Source organism: Pantherophis guttatus, chromosome 5 (assembly GCF_059756535.1).
Source record: "Pantherophis guttatus breed Tessera chromosome 5, ASM5975653v1, whole genome shotgun sequence".
NCBI lineage: Eukaryota > Metazoa > Chordata > Lepidosauria > Squamata > Colubridae > Pantherophis > Pantherophis guttatus.
The window spans coordinates 21,854,622-21,877,593 of NC_142067.1; the positions used below are offsets into that span (position 1 = coordinate 21,854,622).

The following is a 22,972-nucleotide window of genomic DNA, read 5'->3' on the forward strand; positions in this document are numbered from 1 at the left end:
CACTACTGCTACAAAGCAGAGGCAGAATTTCCTATTAGAGCAGCATTTCTCAGTCTTGGCAACTTTACGATGTGTGGACTTCTGCACCTCTTAAAAGTTGCTATGGTTGAAAAACACCAGTTTAGGCCAAAAGGACAGAAACACAGCCCACCCGAATCCCCCTGGAGTCCCCCCCAGAGTATACGAAGCCAAACACTTCACCTCCTTCTTTAATATCTTTTACTTGTAATTAGGGGTTTAATGGACAAGCTTTACAGAGGCTTAAGACACTCATTTTGCTTCTAAATATGTTTTATTAAAGATTCTGAACCACTCAGTTTTGTAGATGGCTCCTGATATGCTACAAAGCCTGGGACAGTCTGTAAACTGTTAGAAATGGCATGTTTCTACTTAAAAATATATATACGCAAGCTATAGTATAGGGATTTGACATAATTTTAAAAGCAAACTTATTCAACACTTATCCTTCAAACTAGGAGAAAAACCTGAAAATCTTGATTCCACCCCATATCCATATGGTGCCTTAAATGATAGCCCTGTGCAAATTGGCATGTAGCTTGTGCATTCCAAAGCACCTCGTCATACTTTCCTGACTGATAACATGCTCAATATTACTGGCATTAATATCTTTTAGCGTAGGATGTCTCCGGCAACTCAGTTTTCAGCATTTTCTGTTTTCAAGATCTATTGAACTGTTTATCTCTTCACAACTGCATTCCTATTGTGAGTCATGCAATTACTTGTTTACAATCTCTTTCTTATTCAACTACCTGTCACCAGATGAGAGATGGTGATTTAAGCATTTGCTCTAGAACTAACAATATCAATTTAATGAATGCGCTCCCCTTCCGACTAGTAGGTGAAGTCTATTTTCACCTCTGTGTGCTGTTGTTCTTCATGTACTAAATCTCTGGGATCAAAGAAACCAGCACATAACTAGTGTAGAACCAACCTATGGTTCTGAAGCTTGGATGATAACTATTAGTTTTTAGCCAGTATCTTTTTTTAAGGCAATAGCTCTTAATTTGAAATTTGATCCTCTCACATTCAGCCTCTCTAAGTAGGTGTTCCTAATTGCTTGTTTTCTAATTTTGAGCCAAGGTATGAAAGCAAAAGATTTACACATTGTACTAAGTTGTATTTGGTTTAATGTTAGTTTGTTGTAATAAGCCATCTCCAGTTCATTCCGAGGACTAATTATTTGTTTTAACTTGGTTCAGATTGCCAAAATCTCTTACAATAAGCCATAAGCCACTTCAGTGGCTGGGTTCATTCAACATACTAAGCCAAAACTAAGCAAACCACATCATGGCTTAAAATGTGTGTCAGTAGCCATTGTGACTGATAAATCTAATTCATAGTTTATAATATGATGTGCATACCTTTGGATTCCATAAAGATCCTGACCATAATTAATTTTCTTATATTTTAGCTTCCATGGAAACTATATATAAACTCAAAGGTTTTCTTAGGAAGTAATTGCTAATCGTCTGTAATTTTAAGGGACAAATCTGCATGGATGAATTGCTATAACAACAAATAAAAATCCCTACATTGTACATAAGGTAGTCCTCAATTTGCAAGCCCAGTTGGGACTGGAACTGTTACTAAGCAATGAGGTGAAGTGCGTTGCATCCAATTTTACTACCTTGTTGCCACAGTCATTAAGAAAATCACGTGGATATTAAGCAAATCCAACTTTCCCCATTGACTCTCCTTGTTGGAAGCCCCAAGATTGCAAATAGCAATCATGGAATCTCCACAGTCCTGCAACCATCCTAAATAAATGCTGGTTGCCATGCTCCTGAATTTTAATTAAGTGACCACAGAGACACTGCAACAGTCATATGTCAGGACCAATTTTTTTTAGCACTATCATAACTGTAGTCATTAAATGAATGGTTGGATGTTGAGGACTACCTATATAAGTCAACCAAGGAGCTCTGCTATTTCTGGTGAAATCTGTTCTACTGATAAACATTTCCTGGTCAGTAAAATGAGTTTATTGTTACTTCAGACTTTAAAATCCACATTCTATGAGGTCAGGAAAAAAGAGGAGACTATCTGAAAATCAAGAAATATAAAAATATTGAACTATAAGCCTAATTTTGGATGAAGATAACCAGAACTGCCTTATAAGAAACTGATTTTTCTATAAGCTTTTTTTTTTTTTAAAGGAGATTCGTCTATCTGCAAAACATAGCTTTTGTGTTTTTTTCCAAAACTATTTAGAATCTTGTCAAGGCTAAGCTATCAAGAAGAATCAAGGTTTCAGAAAAACCTTCCAAGAGGAACCACTCACCCTGATAATATGGTGATATCACTTCCGGAAGCATTAACAGCATTCTTAATCTTTTGGTCAGAAGTTACTTTTTTGACCATACAAATGAACAAGTAATAGAAATATCAATAACCTGGTGAAGCCATTTCCTCTTTGCAAGATAAGATGTAATTCTCATGCGTATATAGCTTGTTTTATTTATTTTAACCTCTTATTTTTCTTTAATGTAGTCAAATACATGGACAAAATATTACTATATTTTGTCCTTATATACTATACTATAGCATTACTATATGACTACTTCATTACTAAATGACTACTTCAGCTTCAACCACAACAATACATGAACACACAATAGATACAAACTCGATTGCATGAAATACGACTTCAGCAACAGAGTGGTCTATGCCTGGAATGCACTAACCTGACTCTGTAGTTTCTTCCTCAAACCCCCAAAACTTTTAGACTGCCTACTGTTGACCTCACCCCATTCCTAAGGGGTAAGGGGTGTGCATAAGTGCACCAGTGTGCCTACTGTCCCTGTCCTACTGTCCCCTTTTATTCATATCCATTTCATGTATTAATCATCATGTTTATACTTATATCTGTTATCTAATACATGCTTTGCAAAATAAATAAATAAATACAAATATACTCTGCTTACACAAAGCAGTCACATCCTATTATAAGGAAACTGATTTTATGTGTGGAATTAAGATACGACATTTGCTTTTAATTATTCCACAAGTGCAATATTTTACAAAGACCCTGGGTTGCTCAGCTGATCAGGCAAAACACATTGATTGAGTGTGCATGATACATTAACCCTGCTATTATAAACCATAATTTATGACTTAATGTGTGAAGCAGACCACAATATTTTGAACAAACCATGGTGTGTGTGTATAATATCTAAATCCAGAAAGTGTGCTCTCGTGTTTGTATTTTTAATCTTGAAAATATAAACAATACAAATAATCTTGAAGCAGAAAAAGAACTGAAAACAGCAGATATAAAATCATTATTATTAATAATAATTTAATTTATATGGCTACACCTCTCACCTGCATGTCACTTTGAGTGGTGTAGATAATTCAAACACAAGACAAATCTTAATCTTCTGTCATTAAAAACAATTTAAAAATTAAAAGCTACTGTTAAAATACTACAATAAAAGAGTAGAGTGCATTCTCAACATATGCAATATAACTATTTATCAGGTTCATACTTCCTTGGGATCCAGGCTGTGTCCAATGGCATATCCAAGTTTTGATGGCCTTCTGGAAAGCCAGAAGGGTTGGGGGCCACTCCTGATGTTGTTTCAGAGGGCAGCGACCATGGCAGAAATTATCTGAGAGGCAACTTTCTTTGAAAACCATCACTAGAGTTAGGAAAGTCATAATAACAAACTACTCTGTCATTTCTACAAGGCCAAGGACAAATCTGCTTTGATATTTATGAAAAAAATAAACTGAATCCTTTTGGCATTTTAGTTGGCAAGCTATGTAGCTAAATCACCAATTCCAAATCTTTTTTAAAAATCTGTCTACCTGGCATATAGCAAGAACCAATGACCTACAGATCTACAGTAGTTTGACTTCAATGTCTTTGAGCCAGCAGAGGCAATAGTGGGACACAGGATTTAGAATATCTGGAAGACTAATGATATGCCTGTATTTCCTTTGTTTTTTAAGTAACTAATGTACTACCTGCATATTTAAACATTGAAACAGGATTTCAATGATAAATTGTAAAAAAACAGAGGAAAAAAATCTCTCTTGAATATGAAATCTTGGCCACATTAAGCCCTGGCTTGTTCAACAAGCCATAACAACTGGAGTCATCTAGAGTGCCAAACAATACAGGTAGCATTACACAACCTACTTGCTAGAACCATACAAAAGACTAAGACAAAAACAGACAAACCATATTTAGAACCAGGCAACTGAGAGTGCATTCTAAATGCTCCCTTGTTGACTTTTATATTGCTTATGATTAGAAAGTCAGCAAGTATTTCTTAAAAGTGATAATACCCATAATAAAATTAAATAATGATATTAAGTAAAAGTTTAACACAACATGGTTAAATGCAAGAAAGGATATTTCAATTTAATAGGATTGCGCAGTGCTTCAGATTCAAAGGCACAAAGATAAAACATCTCTCTCTGCATCTTCTGAAAGCAGCTGTGTCTTTTTTCAAGCTTTTGCAAGTGCTCTCTGCAGCTGCAGTTCATTCCTGGGAAAAGGCATAAAAGTAGTCCTTGATTTACAACTATAATTGGTAGGTGAATTCTGTCGCTAAGCAAGGTGGTTGTTAAGTTAGTCATGCCTGATGTTACAACCTTTTTTGCTGTGGAAGTTAAGTGATTCTGGCTTCCCCCATTGACTTTGCTTATGGGAAGCCAGCTAGGAAAGTCCCAAATAGTGATCATGTGACCCCAGGATACTGCAATTGTCATTGCCAATGCTAGTTGACAAGGTCCCAAATTTTGACCATATGACCACAGGGATGCTGTGGCAGTCATAAATATGAGGACAGGTTATAAGTGACTTTTTTCAGAGCTGTTTTAACTTTGAACCGTCACTAAATGAATTATTAGTCAAGGATTACCTGTATTTATTTCAGGTAAACTGCAGGGAGTGCTGTATTGTGCATCTCCGCGTGCTCTGAAGCACCTTTTTATTTTTGAATATAAAGCACTGCACAGCCCTACAGTTTGGAAGAGAAAATTTTTAATGCATGATTTATATTGCTTCTACAAAACTGTTGTCCTGTCCTCTAGCTGCATATTCATAGAAAACAAGAAATATACTGAGTCTTGTTTTAGATCTGTGAATGTTCCTTGTCATTAAAAAAACGAATAAACCTGAGTACTGGAAACTCTTATGTCTTATTATTTACATATCTGTTTAATTAACAATTTGGGGAAAAGGCTTCAGCTCTGCCAGTGAATTTTACAGGAAAATTAGGCAGTATAAAATGACATTTCTTTTAAGGAGGAAATCAGACACTGGGAAACAAAAACAGATTATTTTTGGCTGGAGATGTACATATTTGAAAAGAGAGGAGAATTCTTAATACATTCGACAATTATAGCTAGGCAGAAACTCTTCTCCACAATCGGACTGTTCCCAATTCTATGCATAATTGAACACATTCATCTTGCTCCTTCTACCTGTCTGCATCATCCACCTTCACTAGAGAACAGCATCCTGTAAGTCACTTGCATTTTATGAAAGTAGAGTCACCTTTTCCCAGCTCAAGCTTTTTACCAGGAAATGTGTTATTAACTTTCCCAGCAGACGAAGAAAACTCCCAGTATTTGCATAAGTATTTGATCTGACAACGTTGGCTCCTTTTATAAAGCAGGTTTTTAAGCATCATAAATATATATGTAGAATATCAGTGGTGGGTTGCTACCGGTTCACCCCGGTTCAGGCAAACCGGTAGTGGCAGCGGCGGGAGGCTCTGCCCACCCACCCATCCAGATGTCATCAAAAACACTCTGCGCATGCGCAGAAGCACCGTGCACTCCCAATAGCGAACCGGTAACACTGGGATTTGAAACCCAATACTGTAGAATATATATATTCTACATGATATATATCATAAATATATATCTAGAAAATGCTGCATTTTCTAGAAACACAGCAAAATTAGTCTCTTACAGTAGATTGCGGGAGAGCCTTGGTGGCGCAGCAGACTAAAGTGCTGTTAAGTAGCATCAGCTGCCTGCAATTACTACAAGTTCAAATCTCACCAGGCTCAAGGTTGACTCAGCCTTCCATCCTTTCGAGATAGGTAAAATGAGGACCCGGATTGTGGGGGCAATAAGCTGACTTTGTATAAAAAAGAACACCGCTTAGGGGGAGCCAAAAAGCCCTACTAAGCAGGTATATACAAAAGTATGAAGGCTATTGCTTAACGCATTGTAAGCCGCCCTGAGTCTCCAGAGAAGGGCGGCATATAAATCGAACCAATAAATAAATAAATAAATAAATAAATAAATAAATAAATAAATAAATAAATAAATAAATAAATAAATAATAAATAATAAATAATAAATAAATAAATAAATAAATAAATAAGCAAGCAAGCAAGCAAGCAAGCAAGCAAGCAAGCATTGTCATCCACAAAAAAACACAACAAATTAATTATAGCATTAGCTTTTAGGGGACTGTATCATTTTAGAATGCATCAATGTTTTTCAAACTTGACAACTTTAAGATGTGTGGATTTCAACTCCCAGAATTCCCCAGCGACATCTTAAAGTTGCCAAATTTGAAAAACACCATTCTAACTTTAAGATAGGCATGAGCAGATGTTCTCAGATATGTTGTGCATTGTCCATAAGTAGTTATCAATATTCCACTGCTTCTCAGTCTTTTGGCTAAGATCAAGTATTTAATATTTCAGATTCCTATATAATATAGTTATATAATACTAAAACTCTTTTGTCTATAACTTTTAACTAGGGCAGGGGTTGGCAACCCACGGCTCTGGAGCCGCATGCAGCTCTTTCATCCCTCTGCTGCGGCTCCGTCTCCAGTTGGCTCCACAATTGCTAGGGCTTTTGGTTAGGACAGGTAGAGAAAAAAAGATGCCATGCTAGGATGAGACTCTATGGTGGGGGAACCGGACTTCCGGTCAACTCCAGAATTGAACAGGGAGTTTCCGGGTTAGGACCTTTGTGGCTCTTTGAGTGTCTAAGGTTGCCGACCCCTGAACGAGGGCAACATTTTTGAACCAAGGTGCCTCAAATAGGCTTATTTACACAAAGCATCCAAATTCTGGGAACCATGTCTCCAATGGGATTGAAATTTGTGCTTGAAATTTGCAAATTTGTGGTTACTTAAGTCTCCTGAGCCACTGCCCAGAGGTTTAGTAGAGTGGTCCTAACCTGGCCCTGTGGAGGCCAGGTAGGCTGGTCCCACCATAGCCTGCCAGAGAGCAGTGAGCTGCAGGCCAAGTTGACAGGAAGTTGGAAGCTTCCCCTGCTCCCACTGCCTTTTTGCCCTTGGTTATTCCATTTCTCTGTTTAGGTAAGGAAATATCTCTGAAATGATGACCCAACAGGGCATCATTCATATAGCTATTAATCTAAGCAGCAGCCCCTTAGGGACAGAATGGAACATCCTTCAGTTCTGTCTAAGCAAAGAACTGGGAAGTGGATACAAAATTTAGCATTCTAACAACCAGAGCTGAAACTTCAGATGCCATAGAACAGAGGAGGAGGAGGAGAATTTAGCTGAGTTTCAAGTGGCAAGAAGCAAGGACGCTACTGAGCTGAGCTTGAATTCTAGTGAAAACATGAATGCATCTATGCATTTTTTCAGTTAAAGAAATGGTCTGCCTTTTGTCTTTTTTCAATATGTTTTGCACACTGTTGCACACTAGTTGTTCTAGTGTGTCTAGTTGTTCTGGTGTGCAACATTGCATACCAGAACAGCTAGACACAAGGACAGTTTTTCCCCGCATGCTAAACAACTAATTCCCACAACACTATCAAACTATTTACTAAGATTGTATTACTATTATTCTTCTTATCCTTCCTATTACCTATCTCCTCCCACTTATGACTATAACCTTGTTGCTTGTATCTTTACGATTTATATTGGTTTATTTAGTTTTATAGTATGATTTGATTGCTTATTTAGTATCCTATGACGATCGCTAAGTGTTGTATCTTATGATTCTTGATGAATGTATTTTTTATGTGCACTGAGAGCTTATGTACCGAAGACAAATTCCTTGTATGTTCAATCACACTTAGCCAATAAATAATTCTATTCTATTCTAAAAAAACAACAACAATGTTTTTTATGGTTTACCCTACAATCCTGGGTTTTCTGTTGGTCCTAACACCAAAAAAAGCCAGTTTGGGGGGAACTAATATGAAAAGAACTGAGCATGATCGGACGTGGTTTTGTAAGCTGCAGTGTCTTTTTTTTTTTTGTAACAATCTAAAAGGCAGATTTATAACAACAACAACAACAATAGCCACCACTAAATCTCAGGGCTACAGTGGATAATGGGAAGTACAAACAAACCAGAAGGCAATAATGGAAAATTGTATTAGTGGAAAAACCAAGTGCATTCACACAGTTGCTCAAGGCATCTTTGTAATCTAATGACAAATTGCAACAATTCAACAAGGTATATCCGCATTACTGATTTACAATGGAAACAAGAAAACCATGCCAGCTTTTTTCATTTCAAACAGTGAGAGAGAGAGAAAGATCACAATACAATTTAAAGCTCTTCAAGTGGTTGAACTCTTCCAATCACATGCTCGGTTGCATTCCATGAAATTAAAATTCTGAAAGCTACTATCTATAACTGCACACAGCATTCCACATTTAATAGCCTGGGGTGTTTCTAAATGGCTTACTGATCTGCAAGAAACACATTTGGCTTGTGCTCCACTCTTTCTTGAAGGCTGCAACAAGCACTTTCAAGCTAAGCAAGTTTTGTTTACCAGTTGATAGGCCACTAACAGCATTTCTGGCTTCATATTTTTTTAAATTAGCAACCTTTTGGTATGAAGTTGCACAAGTTCTGGGACTATCTTATAATTATTGAAAGAGTAACATCTATAGCAGTGTGAGCTTCATGCAGATGTTATTAAGAGAATAAAATTAATTATTGTGGTTTTATTAAGACCTTCTTAGTAGATAGTTTTACAGATAAAATTTAAAATACTTAAGAGACTGGGCTGACATACAGGATTATGCGATACCCTGCCTAACTATGCTTTGCTAAATAAGCCACAACTATCTGGGATCATACCTAATGCTAATCATAAGTGACAGTTTACCAACCACAATGCCTGGGTTAACACAACAGGCCACTTCACACAATGTGGGAACAGTTGCAACATTTATGAAGGAATTCAATAAACTGTTCAAAAAATAGTATTATTTTTGAACAAATGTGTGCTAGACTTCAGTAAACTTTCAACTGCAGTCATAAAAATCCAGAGCATTTAAGTTGTTGGAATTATAATGCCAGGTTTTGCAGTGTTTGTATCACATGACTTGCAATAAATCTGTAAGAACTGAAGACTAGGCAAAAAGCAAAAGCAAAAACAACATTCCCACCACCCCCAAACCCAGCCACAGTGCTTTTCAGACCATTTTTCAGAAAATGTCAGAGGGTGTATTTTTCTTTAGTTCAGTAGTACAGTTTTCATGTAGAAGGGTACGATGTGTGGACTTCAACTCCTAGAGTTCCCTAGACAGTGGGATTCTGGGAGTTCAAATACACACATTTCAGGGGTGAAATGCTCCCGGTTTGGACCAGATCGCCCGATCCGGTAGCGATGGAGGTGGGTGGTTCAGAGAACCAATAGCAAAAATCCCTGCCCCCCCCCATTGCTCAGCTGAGCCGCGCAATCATCAGAGGCTTTTTTTTTATTTTTAAAAGCATTTTTTCTACAATCTCTTTGGCTGAAAAAATGCTTTTAAAAGTAAAAAAAATGCCTCTGATGATCGCGCAGCTCAGCTGGGATCGTCAGAAGCTTTAAAAGCATTTTTTTTACAACCTCTTCAGCCGAAGAGGTTGTAGAAAAAATGCTTTTAAATTTTTTTTTAAAAAAGTTGGCCATGCCCACTCAGTCATATTACCCACCACCACCAAGCCACACCCACAGAACCGATAGTAACAAATTTTACATTTCACCACTGACACATTTTAAAAGTTGCCAAATCAAAAGAGCACTGATGGAGAAGATTCAAAATGTAACCCTTTGCATCTCTGTAGAGCAGTGGTTCTCAACCTGTGGGTCGCGACCCCTTTGGGGGTCGAATGATTCTTTCACAGGGGTTGCCTAAGACCATTGGAAAACACATATTTTCAATGGTTTTAGGAATAATTTTATGGTTGGGGGTCACCACAACATGAGGAACTGTATTAAAGGGTCGTGGCATTAGGAAGATTGAGAACCACTGCTGTAGAGCAAGATTGTGCCTTGGACTGTATGGGAGAAGCACTTCGTTTTGAATTGTTAAAGCAGCCACATTATCACATTATTTTAACTTGCATGAACAACAGCAGAGAGGATCTAGAACACTTTCTGAAACAGCCACATGAGCCTGGAAAATAGTGCAAGCTTGGACTATAAGACGGAGCTGCTTTAACATTCTGAAAGAAGATGCTTTATGCAAGCTCTCCTTATTTATGAAGCACCTTTCAGAATCAGAAAGATTATAGAGTGACATTCTGGAGTTGGGAAACAAAACAAAGGTTGGTAAAACAATCTTGGATTAGCTGGATCAAAGGCATGATTTAGTATCAGGCAGATTCCTACAAAGCAGAATTAATCCTATGCAGTGAAGAATGCTTCCTCTGATCACCATTACTCAAAGATATTTAGGAGTTCAAAGGAATGTAGAACCCTCAAATCTCCCCTAACATTATGATTTACAAAATAGGGTTTATGAGTATAGGCCAACTCGTGACCTACAGGCTACATGCAGCTGTCAACCCCATTTGGTTACTGCATCCTACATTGCCCCAATAGGCAAAATATCAGATTTTCAGTGATGAATTTCTACTGTTTTCATTGAAATGAAGCTTAAAAGGGATGCATTAAGCCCAATATTCATTTGGACTCTTAAGGCCTCCAGCAAACCTTGCCCCCCCCAAAAAAAGCCTAAGGTGAAAATATTTGGCTGTCCATCTGGTGCAGTTAAGGACATGAAGCTTTCACAGATCAACATCGTAATTTTAAAAGTGTGGCCCCTTGGCCAAAAAAGATGCTTATCTCTAGTAGTTTATCTATTCCTAGATATGAAGTGTGACCTAATGAGGTCTACTCAACAAACTCTGGTTAGCAAATCATATGATGATCGCCAAGCAAATGGAATGGCAATAGGACCACAGAACAAAAGTCATGGCCTAAATCAATGCACTGCATGTACCAAACAGCAGCTTAATTGCCCACTTGTAATTGCAACATATCCAGAAGTCAACACAACCTCCACAGAATGGCCTTCTTGGCCATTTCTGCTCTAAATGCGTACTCACCTGGTCGCATCCTACATTCACCAGTTCCTGCAACATTTGTCTATTGACTTCAACAACTGCAGAGGTAGTGCCCAACTCATTAGCAAAGGGCAATAGAGAATATCTGATTTCTCGCAGTGCTTTCTGATAATTTCCAAATTTGGCAGCCGGGCGGATTTGCTGCTGTCTGGCAGCATCTTTTCCTACTAGAATTTTAGAGTCCAGAGAACTTTCACTGCTTGGTCCAATGGGTAATCCCTGACTAGAAGCTTTAGCAGGCTGTTTCAAACCTTCCCGGATTTCCTGTAATCTTTGTCTGCTGTTCCCAGAGTAAGTAGTAGCAGGGAAAGTCTTTGGCCTCATGGTTAATCCAATGTTGTTTCAGCATCAATACCAACTTCTTTTACATATAATCAAAGGGATGTGGATATTCAGTGTTGTTCTTCTGGAAGATATCAGTTTGTTATAAAACATTATTCCCTGAAATCAATTCATAGGTAGGTGGCAAACCTCCATAGCAAATCTTGTCACTTTTCCCAGTCTCTGGTACACAGAAGGATCAATAGTCATGGAGCAGTAGCTGATGTCATTTCTCTTCAGCTCAGTTTTTATGGTTCCTATAGCCAGAGAGAAATTCTAAAAACCTCGTGGTGTTTTTAACAAAATAACAGAGTTGGAAGAGATATTGGAGGCTTTCTAGTCCAACCCCCTGCTCAAGCTGGAAGCCTATACCGTTTCAGACAAATCTCTTTTTTTCTCTCCAGTGTCTGAAAGAAAAAAAAGAACAAAGATACTGTTACACAAGTCGCTTTTACTTTAATTTTTTTTTTCTTAAGGTATTCAAAAAAATCTGGAATTACCTTGTTTTTATTTATATAGTAATTTTTTTATAAAACCAAAATCAATAAATAATAAAAGATTAAAACTATGCAGGATATAAAGCAACCTCAGAGTTAGATTCAACTATAAAATTTCACATTACACCAATTCAGCACTAAACACAGCTTTTTTTTAAAAAAAACCAACCTCATATAAGAAATTCTTAATCTTTTTGTTTAATAACATTACATGTTAGGGGGAGTTGATTAGAAGGAAATTCTAAAGAAATGAAATAACAAAAACAGTCAGTTCAAGGTTGAAAGTAAAACAAGGAACCTGATGTTTAAAAGCTGATCTATGAAGACTCAATCACTGCACAAATCACTTATGGGAGCTTCCCAAAGAAAATGATCATGAGAATTTTTCCCCCCTTCATATTGTCTTCAGTTTAGGGGAAGAATATTGGAATCATTTCATCAATGGCAATAATGAGAGAACCCACAGGAATGGATCCAATGCCTTTACAAGTCATTGGGTTCATTTTTCTGATCTGGAATTGTTTTTCCAGCAGTTGAGAATGGGCACCGACTTTTATAGTTTAAAGTCTGCAACACAAAATGAACAGGAGTGGGGGAAAGGGCAAGTTGCTCAAAAGCAAGTTATGGGGGAATGGAATGTAGTGGGGACTGAAGCGTGATGAGATAAACTGCTATGCAGCAAGATGACCATGAAATTTGCATTCCTCCACCTCGCAATATGGTACAATAGGTGTGTCATAATACTCATAAACATATACAGTAGTGGCCAAAATTGTAGAAACCTTGTATTTTTGAGGTTTGATGGCTAATAACACCACTTTTTTTTTTGAGTTTCAAGATAATCATATTCCACTGCTGGAATGGCCTGGGAATAGCCCAGATCTTAACCCAATGAGCCGACTACAGAAACTTGTTAGTCAGAAGCGACCCAGCAACAAAACCCAGTTAATAGAAGCAATCATTCAATCAATCTTGGTTTCACATTATAACAGCTGTAGAACTAAAAGACTTGGTTCACTCCATGGGAAGACGTTGTAAAGCCGTAATTCATGCTAAAGGTTACCCAACTAAGTATTAACTGACGTGATAATTTTGGTATATCTTGTTTTTTCTATGGTGATAATTTTTGTATATCTCGTTTTTTCTAAGTGTTTCACTTTCCTAATTGCAGTAACAGAAGGATAGCACGAGAAATGATGTAGGAATAGCACTTTGACTTATCTACTGTTCCATAGTGCTTTATACTAGCACTCTCTGAGCGATTTACAACATCAGCATATTGCTGCTCTATACAGCACTGGTGAGGCCACACTTGGGAGTATTGTGTCCAGTTCTGGTCACCATGGTACAAAAAAGATCTGAGGCCCTAGAAAGAGTGCAGAGAAGCGCAACGAAGGTGATAAGGGTCTGAAGCTAAACTGTACAATGATGATTAAGGGAACAAGGTATGTTTAGCCTAACAAAGAGAAGCTTATCGGTTACATGATAGCTGTCTTCCAACACTTGAAAGGCTGTTATAGGGAAGAGGAAGTAAATTTGTTCTCCAAAACACCTGAGGGCAGGACAAAAAGCAATGGGTAAAAGCTCATCAGAGGGAGAACCAACCTGGAACTAAGGAGGAATTTCCTGAGAGTGAGAACGACTAATTAATGGAAGAGGCTGCCTTCCAGAGTTATGGGTGCTTCATTGCTAGAGGTTTTCAAGAAAGATTGGACAACCATTTGTCTGGAATGGTATAAGGCCTCATCCCATGAGGGGGTTGGAACTAGAAAATTTCCAAGATCCCTTCCAGCCCTATAATTCAATGATTCTATGACTCAGGATCCCTAATTTCAAGCCATGTGGTATTTTATTTCTTCTGTGCTGCAACCTACAGTATGTATTTTCAGCATTTTGATGCTCTCATACAATTCCTATTTACCAGTACTTATAAAGGAGATTGTTCCAGAGTCAAATGCATGGTTAGGATCCCGATACTAAATTCTTGAGCAAATGTATACAGAACTTTATCTTTCAATTAAAAACAAAAAAGAATCTTTGCAGTTCTATTAAGACTTATATGTTCACTTTCATTATTATACATTCATCATAATTTCTGGAGCAGAGGAGATTTTCCTGCAGCCAATTTAATTTAATATAATAGCAGGCAGCTTAGAAATAATATTGATTATTAAAGCCTTGGAAGCAGGAAATATGCAAAACAAAATTAAGTATTTAAGCATTTTTCCTCTCTATCCATGCTGCAGAATGGGAATAAACCACAACCATTTCTGTCTTTGGAAAGAAGGTTTATTTTCATTCCAGTTCTTACAATTCAGATTTTTTTGCAAAATGGAAAGCCCCTTTTCTTCTATAAATAGCTACAACAACCACATGTACCCTGGAAGAAGATCAGTTACACACATTTATTTTACAATAATTGAGTATAGATATTAAATTTTAAGGGGGCACATATTCCTCTTCCAAATCACCAATTAAAATGTATTAAAAAGTACATATAGGTACTGCAATAAACTATAATATAAACTATTAAATCTAGTTCTTTAAAAAAAATCAAAAACTCCTTCAACTCATACTTGACTCTTGTAAGTCCATACAATTTTGTTGGTGATAATACGAAGATATTTTGTCATTCCCTTCTTTTTGGATGTTTTTTCAATTAGTCCAAAGCCCTCATGGCATTCACTAGGAGTTTGTTCTCCATGTAAAATGGCCCAATTCAACTTAGCTTCTCAGCCCAGACAAGAGTCATCAAATGTTGTTATCTGCTGAAACGTAATGTCTGGGCAAATTTAAAAAGTACATTGACGTTCTGAAATCTAATATGCATTTTAATTCATTTCAAAACAGATTAAGAGGAACATCTGGGAATAGAATGTACTCATCAGGTCTAGATAGATGTAGTTTAGGACTTACTGTACAGCAACAAGAATTCTTGACTTCCAATGTTTTAGCATTACTAAATTACTAAATAAACCATTTTTAAAAAAGTTTCTGACATGGGGAGCAACCCAATATGAGAGCAAGCAACGGAATTTCATTTTTAATGTGTGCCAGTGTACTCACAGGAAAAAAAAGTGACAATAAGGGTTATCTTATCTTATTCGTAATCTTTGACCAGGTCTTTAGAAAAATCTCCTGAATACTTTGAAAAGTGCATGTTAGAATTCCTGATCAGTTGTTGACTCAGATACAGATTTGTATATTCGATGTAAGATTCATAGGTTGACATTTCCCCATCCTTCCATTTACTTTTTACCTAGCTGAGCTCTGCATCCAAATTTGGGATTCTAAGAAAATTACATAATCCCCATAAACCACAGCTTTTCTGATTATTTCCAGCACTGGATTCAATCCCTATGACATTCATGCAAGATCAGAACAGTTGTGATATTTTAGAATTGCATGGACTTCTTGAAAAGGTTTTGTACCTCCATGAGTTAAGGAGCTATCAAAGAAATATGAACATTAAACAGACAGAATGTTTAACTAGATCCCACTTACAGCCAAGAAACTTTAGAAAAGGAGGAAGACTTGACAATATGATACAGATACCTTTTTCATTGTTTATCTTGACTACTTAAAGCCTTTTACGCTGAATCTGGCAATTACAATACTATCTAGGGGCTAATGTATAACTTATATGTGGTAACCTTCACCTTATAGTAATTTACTAAGATTCGCTCAGTAGAATACAGAAAGCCATATCTGACATTAAATGAATTTCATAAAGCTCCTTATCACAATTTCCACCAGAGGTAAGGAATCTTACTTTGTATGCTGCAGGAAAGACCTAATTCTTCAGCAAAACAATTACTTAAAACAGCAGATGCTGAAGAGTGAGAATTGGGCAGAGCTGTGTGTCCTATATGACTGACCCACACTTTTAGAGCCTACAACAGAGGTAGACATCTCCCTGCTCTCCAGGTGCCTTTGATTTGTGTGGGCTTGTCTGGGCTATGTGTTGTGTCCTTTTGCATACCTTACTCTATGAGTGATGCTTCCAAGAAATGAGATTTTTCTTTCTGCAGACAGATTATGCTGGACCAAAGGTGATGTCTTTAGGGACATGTGGGAATGATTTGCACCCAAGACATTGCAGTAGTTTGTCTGTATTAAGGTCACATTGGGACAGCTGGGTTGTTACTTAACTTCTTTTTTCTTCCAAGGTGCCAAGAGAATTGTGCAATGTTTTGCTCTCTCCATATGTCAAACACACAAATGAATGTAATATAGCAGCAATTAGAATGCCATTAAACTGATTTGGCAAATTTGCAAATGCAAATTGCAGAATAGTGTAGCATAGGACTTGTGGTGGGGGGGTGTCATGGAAGGGCAAGGTGAGAAACATCAGATAGGGGACTACGTGTAAAGTTTCCTGTTTTAAAACAGGGCATATTACCTAGATTGGTAACGAAGACCCTAAATGCTCTTTGCATATTATATTACTGTACTGAGTTGTTAAATTTCTGACTGCATAGTATTTTTTTCTGTGGCAGATTGCTTTGGGAATATTTCAATTCTAGTTTCCAGTGAAATAAAGCTATGTGCATTAAAACAGTCTTCCTGGAATTCCATTGGCAATCCGTGAAAAGTAAATGATCTTATTATTGTGTATGCTTCTTACTAATATGAATAAGAAACTAATGAAGACAAATTCTATATGTTGTATTTTAAGAGTCACTATTACTCTTAACTGCTTGAAGCTATAGATAGAGAAATCTATCATAAATTAGTTCTGTGGAAATGGCATATTTCTTAACCTTGGTCAGTTTTGTTGGCCTAAACCAGTGGTGGGTTCCTCCTGGTTCGGTCCGGTTCAGCCGAGCCAGTAGCGGTGACGATATGACGTCACCGAACCGGTTCTCCCCCCCGCCCTCCCACCCCCCCACCCCCCCGTTATTCTTACCTTTTATTTGGTCCCACCCCCAATCTATTGCTGCCTCCTGAGTCCCAGCTGATGACTAGAGGGAAAAAAACTGTTTAAACTCTTGCCCCCGGGCTTCAAAGAGCCGTCCTACAGCTGATCAGTGTTAAAAGCAAACAAATGAGTCGGGTCGTAAGTGCGAGGACTGGTCGTAAGTGTGAGGACCTTCCAGAAATGACTCTGACCAGCTAGCCATGCCCACCTAGTCACATGACCTCCAAGCCACACCCACAAAATAAGCCACGCCCACAGAACCGGTAGTAAAAAAAATTTAGAACTCACCCCTGGCCTAAACTCTATTTTACATTTCAGTTTTCTATAGTTACAGTATATTGATTAAAATAACTCTGGTGCAATCTGATGCTGATATATTGTTAACTAAGCCAAGTTTAATTTAACAAGACTTATTTTTCAGGTATTTATATTAATTTAATGTTGATGCTACCTGATTCTAACCAACTCTGGGTAGTTGGTAAGCATGTAGAAGCTTGTATTTTCATGGAACAATTATTGTCAATACTAAATTTTCATTTCTGGAATTAAAATCAGCTTAATGCAGCAGACAACAAAAAGAAAACTCATTTTGTTGCCAAAAACATTTTTGTGACATTAGTTTTCATAGGAAAGATTCATCAGCTACTTGTCTGGGTGTGATAAAACGGAAGTGTTGACTATAAAAGGCCTTAAGACATAAGATGAGCATTTTTTTAAAAAATAAGAATTTAAAATTTTTTATCTACCTACTCTCAATAAAAGTCACCAGGGAAGGTTGAATTCTCAAAAAAACCCAAACTCCACTCAGGACACTCTTTAAAAATCATTGATGAAATATATGAAACTAGAAAATTCTTAATCCCCAAAGAATGAGAAATTAGTATTTATAAATGTCAAAATTAGCTTCCTCTCTTATCAAAGCTATCAACTACGTCCTACCAGTCCCATATTTCTGTCCAATAGGGTCTCACTTAACTTTTCTTTGATATCACTGCTACTATTTCTCAAACTGCAATAACTTTGTCAGGGGAACAAAAGAAAGTCACATTTCTAACAATATAGACTTCACCTTCATATGGAATATAATAGGTTTAGCATCACATGCAGAAATGTCTATAGGAATCAAACTTGGCGAAAGTTATGCAAGAGATTCTTTTCTGGGTCCAGTGCTCCTCATTTTTATCAATAAATTAGGCAAAGCGATGCTCAACAAATCTGCAGATGACACCAAGTTTGGTCAGGTTGTTAACAACATCACTAAAACCAGACTCCAACAAAATCCAAAAAGGATTTTGAGAGACTTCAACACTGTGCCCTATCCAACAAAATGCAGCTGCATATCAAAAGATGTAAGGTTTTCCTATAGCTCTCCATGTAGCCAGTGCAATCTCGGGCTCCATCAATAGACGTATATAAAGCCACAAGGGCTATGCTGTCACTGCTCCTGTTTAACTTCTAAATGAAACTGCTTTAGGAGATGATCCATCACCATGGGGAGTGAGATATCGCCAGTAGGCTGATGATACTCAGTTGTACATTGCTGCCCATGCAGTTATGCGATGTCACGACCACCTTCCCTCTGTGCCAGGAGGCTGTTAAGGAGCAACAGGCTAAACCTGAACGCTGGCAAGACACAGAGGCTTTGGGTTTGGGGCTCCTTGGCTCTGGGGGAATCCCATCTCTGGTTATGGATGAGGCTGCACTGCCCCAAATAGGCGCAGTCTGTAATCTAGGCATCTCCTGGAGTCACAAGTCCTGCTTGAGGAGCAGGAAGCAGTCATGGCCAGGAGGCCCTTTGCACAAGTACAAGTTGTTTGCCAGTTATGCTTCTACTGAACCAGTGTGTCCTTCTCAGTCATGCATGTCCTAGTCACCTCCCATTTGGACTATAGTAATGTGCTCTACATGGGGCAGTCCCTGAAGAGTATCCAGATGCTTCAGCTGGTTCAAAATACAGCAGCCTGCAGAGTTTTGTGCAAGTCTAGATTGGCGCATGTTATCTCTTTTGCAAAAGCTGCATTGGTTGCCGATTTGCTTCTGATGCAATTCAAGATGCTGGTTATCACCTTTAAAATCCTATATGATTGAAGCCAGGTTAGTACCTTTCCTGAGATACATCGACCTGACTCACTGGGGCGAGAAGGCATGGCATGTTGCGGGTCCCATCTATTAGGGAAATACAATTGGGACAATCAAAAGGGCCTTCTCAATAGTAGTGTCCTCCCTATGGAGTACATTCCCCCAGAGATAAGACTGCCTTCCCTCGCACCTTATTACTTGTCTGGGAAGCACTAAAGATATGGTACTATCTGTGGGCCTGGGGACCCTAGGCTGATATAGAAAATCAAGTGGTTGATATGATTGTATTTGTTGCCACTACGGAGGGAAAGGAGGGGTTGTATAGGTTTTATGCTTTGAATTGTTTTAATGTTATAAGCTGGCTGAAAACACCACGTGTGATGGCTATATAAATCTGTAAGCAAATAAATAAATGTGCAGCAATAGTTTTGCTCTAGGCTGCACCCATCAAACCACATCTGGAACACCATGTTCAGTTCCAGTTGCCACAATACAAGGATGCTGAGAAACTGGAAAGCGAGACAAAGACGCTGATGGGTTTGATGACTAAACCCTATGAAGATTGGTGAAAGAAACTTGATCCCTTTAGCCTAAAAAAGAGCAGGCTCAGGGATATTTGATAGCACTCTTTCAATACATGACAGATTGTCACAAATCAGAGGGTGCACATTTATTCTCCAGTCCAGAGCACCTGAAAATGGGATAACTACTAGTGGGCAGGATAGGATAGGATAGGATAGGATAGGATAGGATAGGATAGGATAGGATAGGATAGGATAGGAAAAATAGGGTAACAGCTAGTGGGCAGACAGAGATCCAAACTTGAAATAAGGAGAAATTTCATGACTATGGGAGTTATTAAGCAGGGGAGCAGCCTCTCTGGTGCCTGGAGGTTTTAAAAGTCATTTGTCTGGTTGCAACAAAGATTCCTACCCAGGGCAAGGGTTGGACTAGAAGATCTCCAAGGTCCCTTTCAACACTATGATTCTATGAAACATATGACACAGAAGAGGCAATAAAGTCCATTTATAACCGTGGCTCTCTCCCTCCCCCCCCCAAATCTTTCTCAACCTTCGGCCAGAGTCCTATCCAGGAAATATCAGCAAGGGGCGGCGGTCGTCAAGGCAGAAGTTCCGGGACGGTCCTGCCCATTCCTCATGCTAACTCCCATCGACCTCAGAAACCAAGCCAAGCCCAGAGAAGAGGCGGCGGCGCCGGCTCCTCCGACGGAAACTTAAGGACAGGGCGGAATAAGGCGCAGCTTCCCTCAGCGCAGCGCGGGCCTGACTTGACTAAAACTGGAAAGTTTATTCGGCGTTGGCTGCGGCTCTTCCGGTGGGACCAAGGCCTCCAGCGCGGTCAGAGAGAGAGAGAGAGAGCCTGCTCCGGCCCGGGTCGGGCTCGGTAAAGGCCAGGCACCCAAACCCTTCGGGCCCGATCCTTCAAACTCGTCGGGTTAAGATCTCTCCTGGAAGGGCGCAAAACCCCCAGAGCGGATGCAGCCCTCGAGAGGAGCGACGCTTCTTTGGCGAATGAGCGAAGGTCCCTCGGCCACTCCTGTCCGCAAGAGTTGCAAGACCTTTCGCACCGTCCTTTGGCGTCTGTTTCTTTTGTTTAAAAACAGAAACACACACACACACACACAATCTCAGAGAGGTTGCGCTGTATAGGATCGGGCGGTGGAGTTCCACCTTTGGACGCATTCCTGGCACATAGAATTAAAACCAGAAAGCCTCACTCTCCTACTCCGCGTTTTTAATCCGAAACAAACCTCCCCAAGACTGTTCAGATTCCGCCATGTTACGCTCGGAAAGGACCGGACCTCCTATACCCTACCGCGGGCTCTGACAGGTCCGCTGTAGGAATTAACACTTTCCAAGAAGCTTTGATCAACGTTGCCGGTTCAAAGGTTCCGCAGGTCCCGCTACGCCTCACTCCACTAACCGTGCAACTTTCCTTCGCGTGTAAACGCTCGTTTCCCCGCGGCACACCCGTCTAGACAAGGCTCCGTCATCATCATTCTCACGAGACGAAAACAAACGCGCTCCCTGACATTCAAAACGCTCCCTAGGCGAGATCGGGCTGCACGGAGCGCCTTCCAAGACGGCTGCACGGCCCCGGGGGGAGGGTGTGGGGGGATGCCGTCCTGGCAACGCGAAGGGCAAGCGAATAGTTTGGGCTTTTCTCTTGGCCACAAAAAACAGGATGGAGGCAAAAGGGCTTTTTGGTCGGCAACTATTTTTTCCCCACCGAGCCCAAGACAGAGAGGAATATATCCCAATTTTCGCCTTAAGAAGACCAGCCAATTCAGCGGGCCGAAGATCCGCCTTTCAAATCGCTGGGCGATTTTTTTCCGCGTCCAGATTCGGCGGCGGGGTTGAGCGGACTTCATTCAGCCTCAGTGGCAAAGGGTGGGTTTGGCCCCGGGGGGGGGGCTCCAAGGCTGACCAGTCCCGCCAATTTAAAGAAGGCTGGCCGACGCAGCCCTTCTGCCTCCTTACCCAGGAGTCCCTTCCCTTCCAAGCCTTTACACAGGTCTTCCCAGCCGTTCCTGCCCCGCGACACCCCGCCACTCCGTCTTCCGCTCCTCGGCCAGGGCTCCCCTCCTCCGCGGCTTGGGACCAACTTTGGTTTCCTGAACCTCTTCCAACTTCCAAGAAGGCACGGCTGCCTTTGCCGGCTCCCCGACTCTCCTACCCGCCCGAAGCAATTAGAATAATTTTTTGCACCAGAGACGAAGAAGCTCCCGGGGCCAAATGCCTCCCGCTCCTCCCCATTCCAGAACGGTGCCCACCTTGGTCTTTAAGAGAAGGACGGCAGAAAAGCTGCAAAAGGAGCGAAGGAAGAGGGAGGGGGACCAGCCTGTCCGCGCGCGCGCCCACCCCCCACCCCGGGGAAACCCTGGCCCCACCCCTCCGCAGCCCTTGCACTAAGCAGGAACGGGGTTTCCCGTACTCACCCCTTCCTGGCTTTTCCCCTTAATGCCCAATGGAAAGTCTGGGGGCAGCTTCCGCGGCTCCCCTCCCGTGGCTGCGGCGTCCGCGGCGGCGTCCGCCTCCGGCGCGCGGCTCTTTCTCCATTCTTCTCTTTCCCCCTCTCGGGCTCCGAATGCGGCGGCCGCGGGACACAGTTGGGACATTCGCTACATTGTTAGCATTCCACACGCCCCCACGTGACCCAGACTCGGCGTCATTCCATCTCCCTCCCTTCGCATACCAGCGGGGAGCGGGAGGGGGGCGGGGGGGGGGTGGAGGTGGCGAGATCGTGAGGTTCTGCCAGTCAAACGCCGTCTGGGCGGAGCCATCTGGAAAACATCTGCCCCGCCCCCTTCGCGTTCTGAAGGCCGGCAAGGCGCTTTGGCGGTTAAGAGCTTCGCTGAGGCGATGCGCGCTCGGGGAATCCGCCCGCGCGTTTGTCAGAGTCAGACCGCTTGCAAGCGCGATAACTATAACTAGTATATTGGGGCTTTATTTTATTTTATTTTATTTTATTTTATTTTATTTTATTTATTATATTATATATTATTTATTTATTATTATATTATATTATATTATTGTATTATTGTATTATAAATATAATAAATCTATATAAATCTAATAAACAAACAAAACAAACAAACAATATTTATTTTATTTTATTATTTTATTTTATTTTATTTTTTTATTATAAATGAACTGAGGTGAAGCCACACTCCATCGAAATCGATGGAGGGACATAAAAATCCAAGGATTTCTAGGCGACCCCTCCCCAGAACTGATTCACTGATTCACCCACAGCTCAACCAAAACCTGGTACAAAACCAGCCGTTGGGTTTATATGGGTTTATG

At 40.0% G+C, this 22,972-nt stretch overlaps 1 protein-coding gene across 1 annotated transcript in view; it reads right to left on the minus strand.

The window, feature by feature from the left end:
* The window catches only part of LATS2 (large tumor suppressor kinase 2), a 51,266-nt gene extending 28,799 nt beyond the window's left edge, over nucleotides 1-22,467 (minus strand). The window contains exons 1-2 of the mRNA XM_034410132.3: nucleotides 22,105-22,467; nucleotides 11,310-12,055 (exon numbers count right to left, since the gene is read on the minus strand). Coding sequence (XP_034266023.2) covers nucleotides 11,310-11,651 — 342 coding nt within the window. The 5' untranslated portion in view covers nucleotides 11,652-12,055; nucleotides 22,105-22,467. The remainder of the gene's footprint in view (nucleotides 1-11,309; nucleotides 12,056-22,104) is intronic.
* Nucleotides 22,468-22,972: the final 505 nt, after the last annotated feature.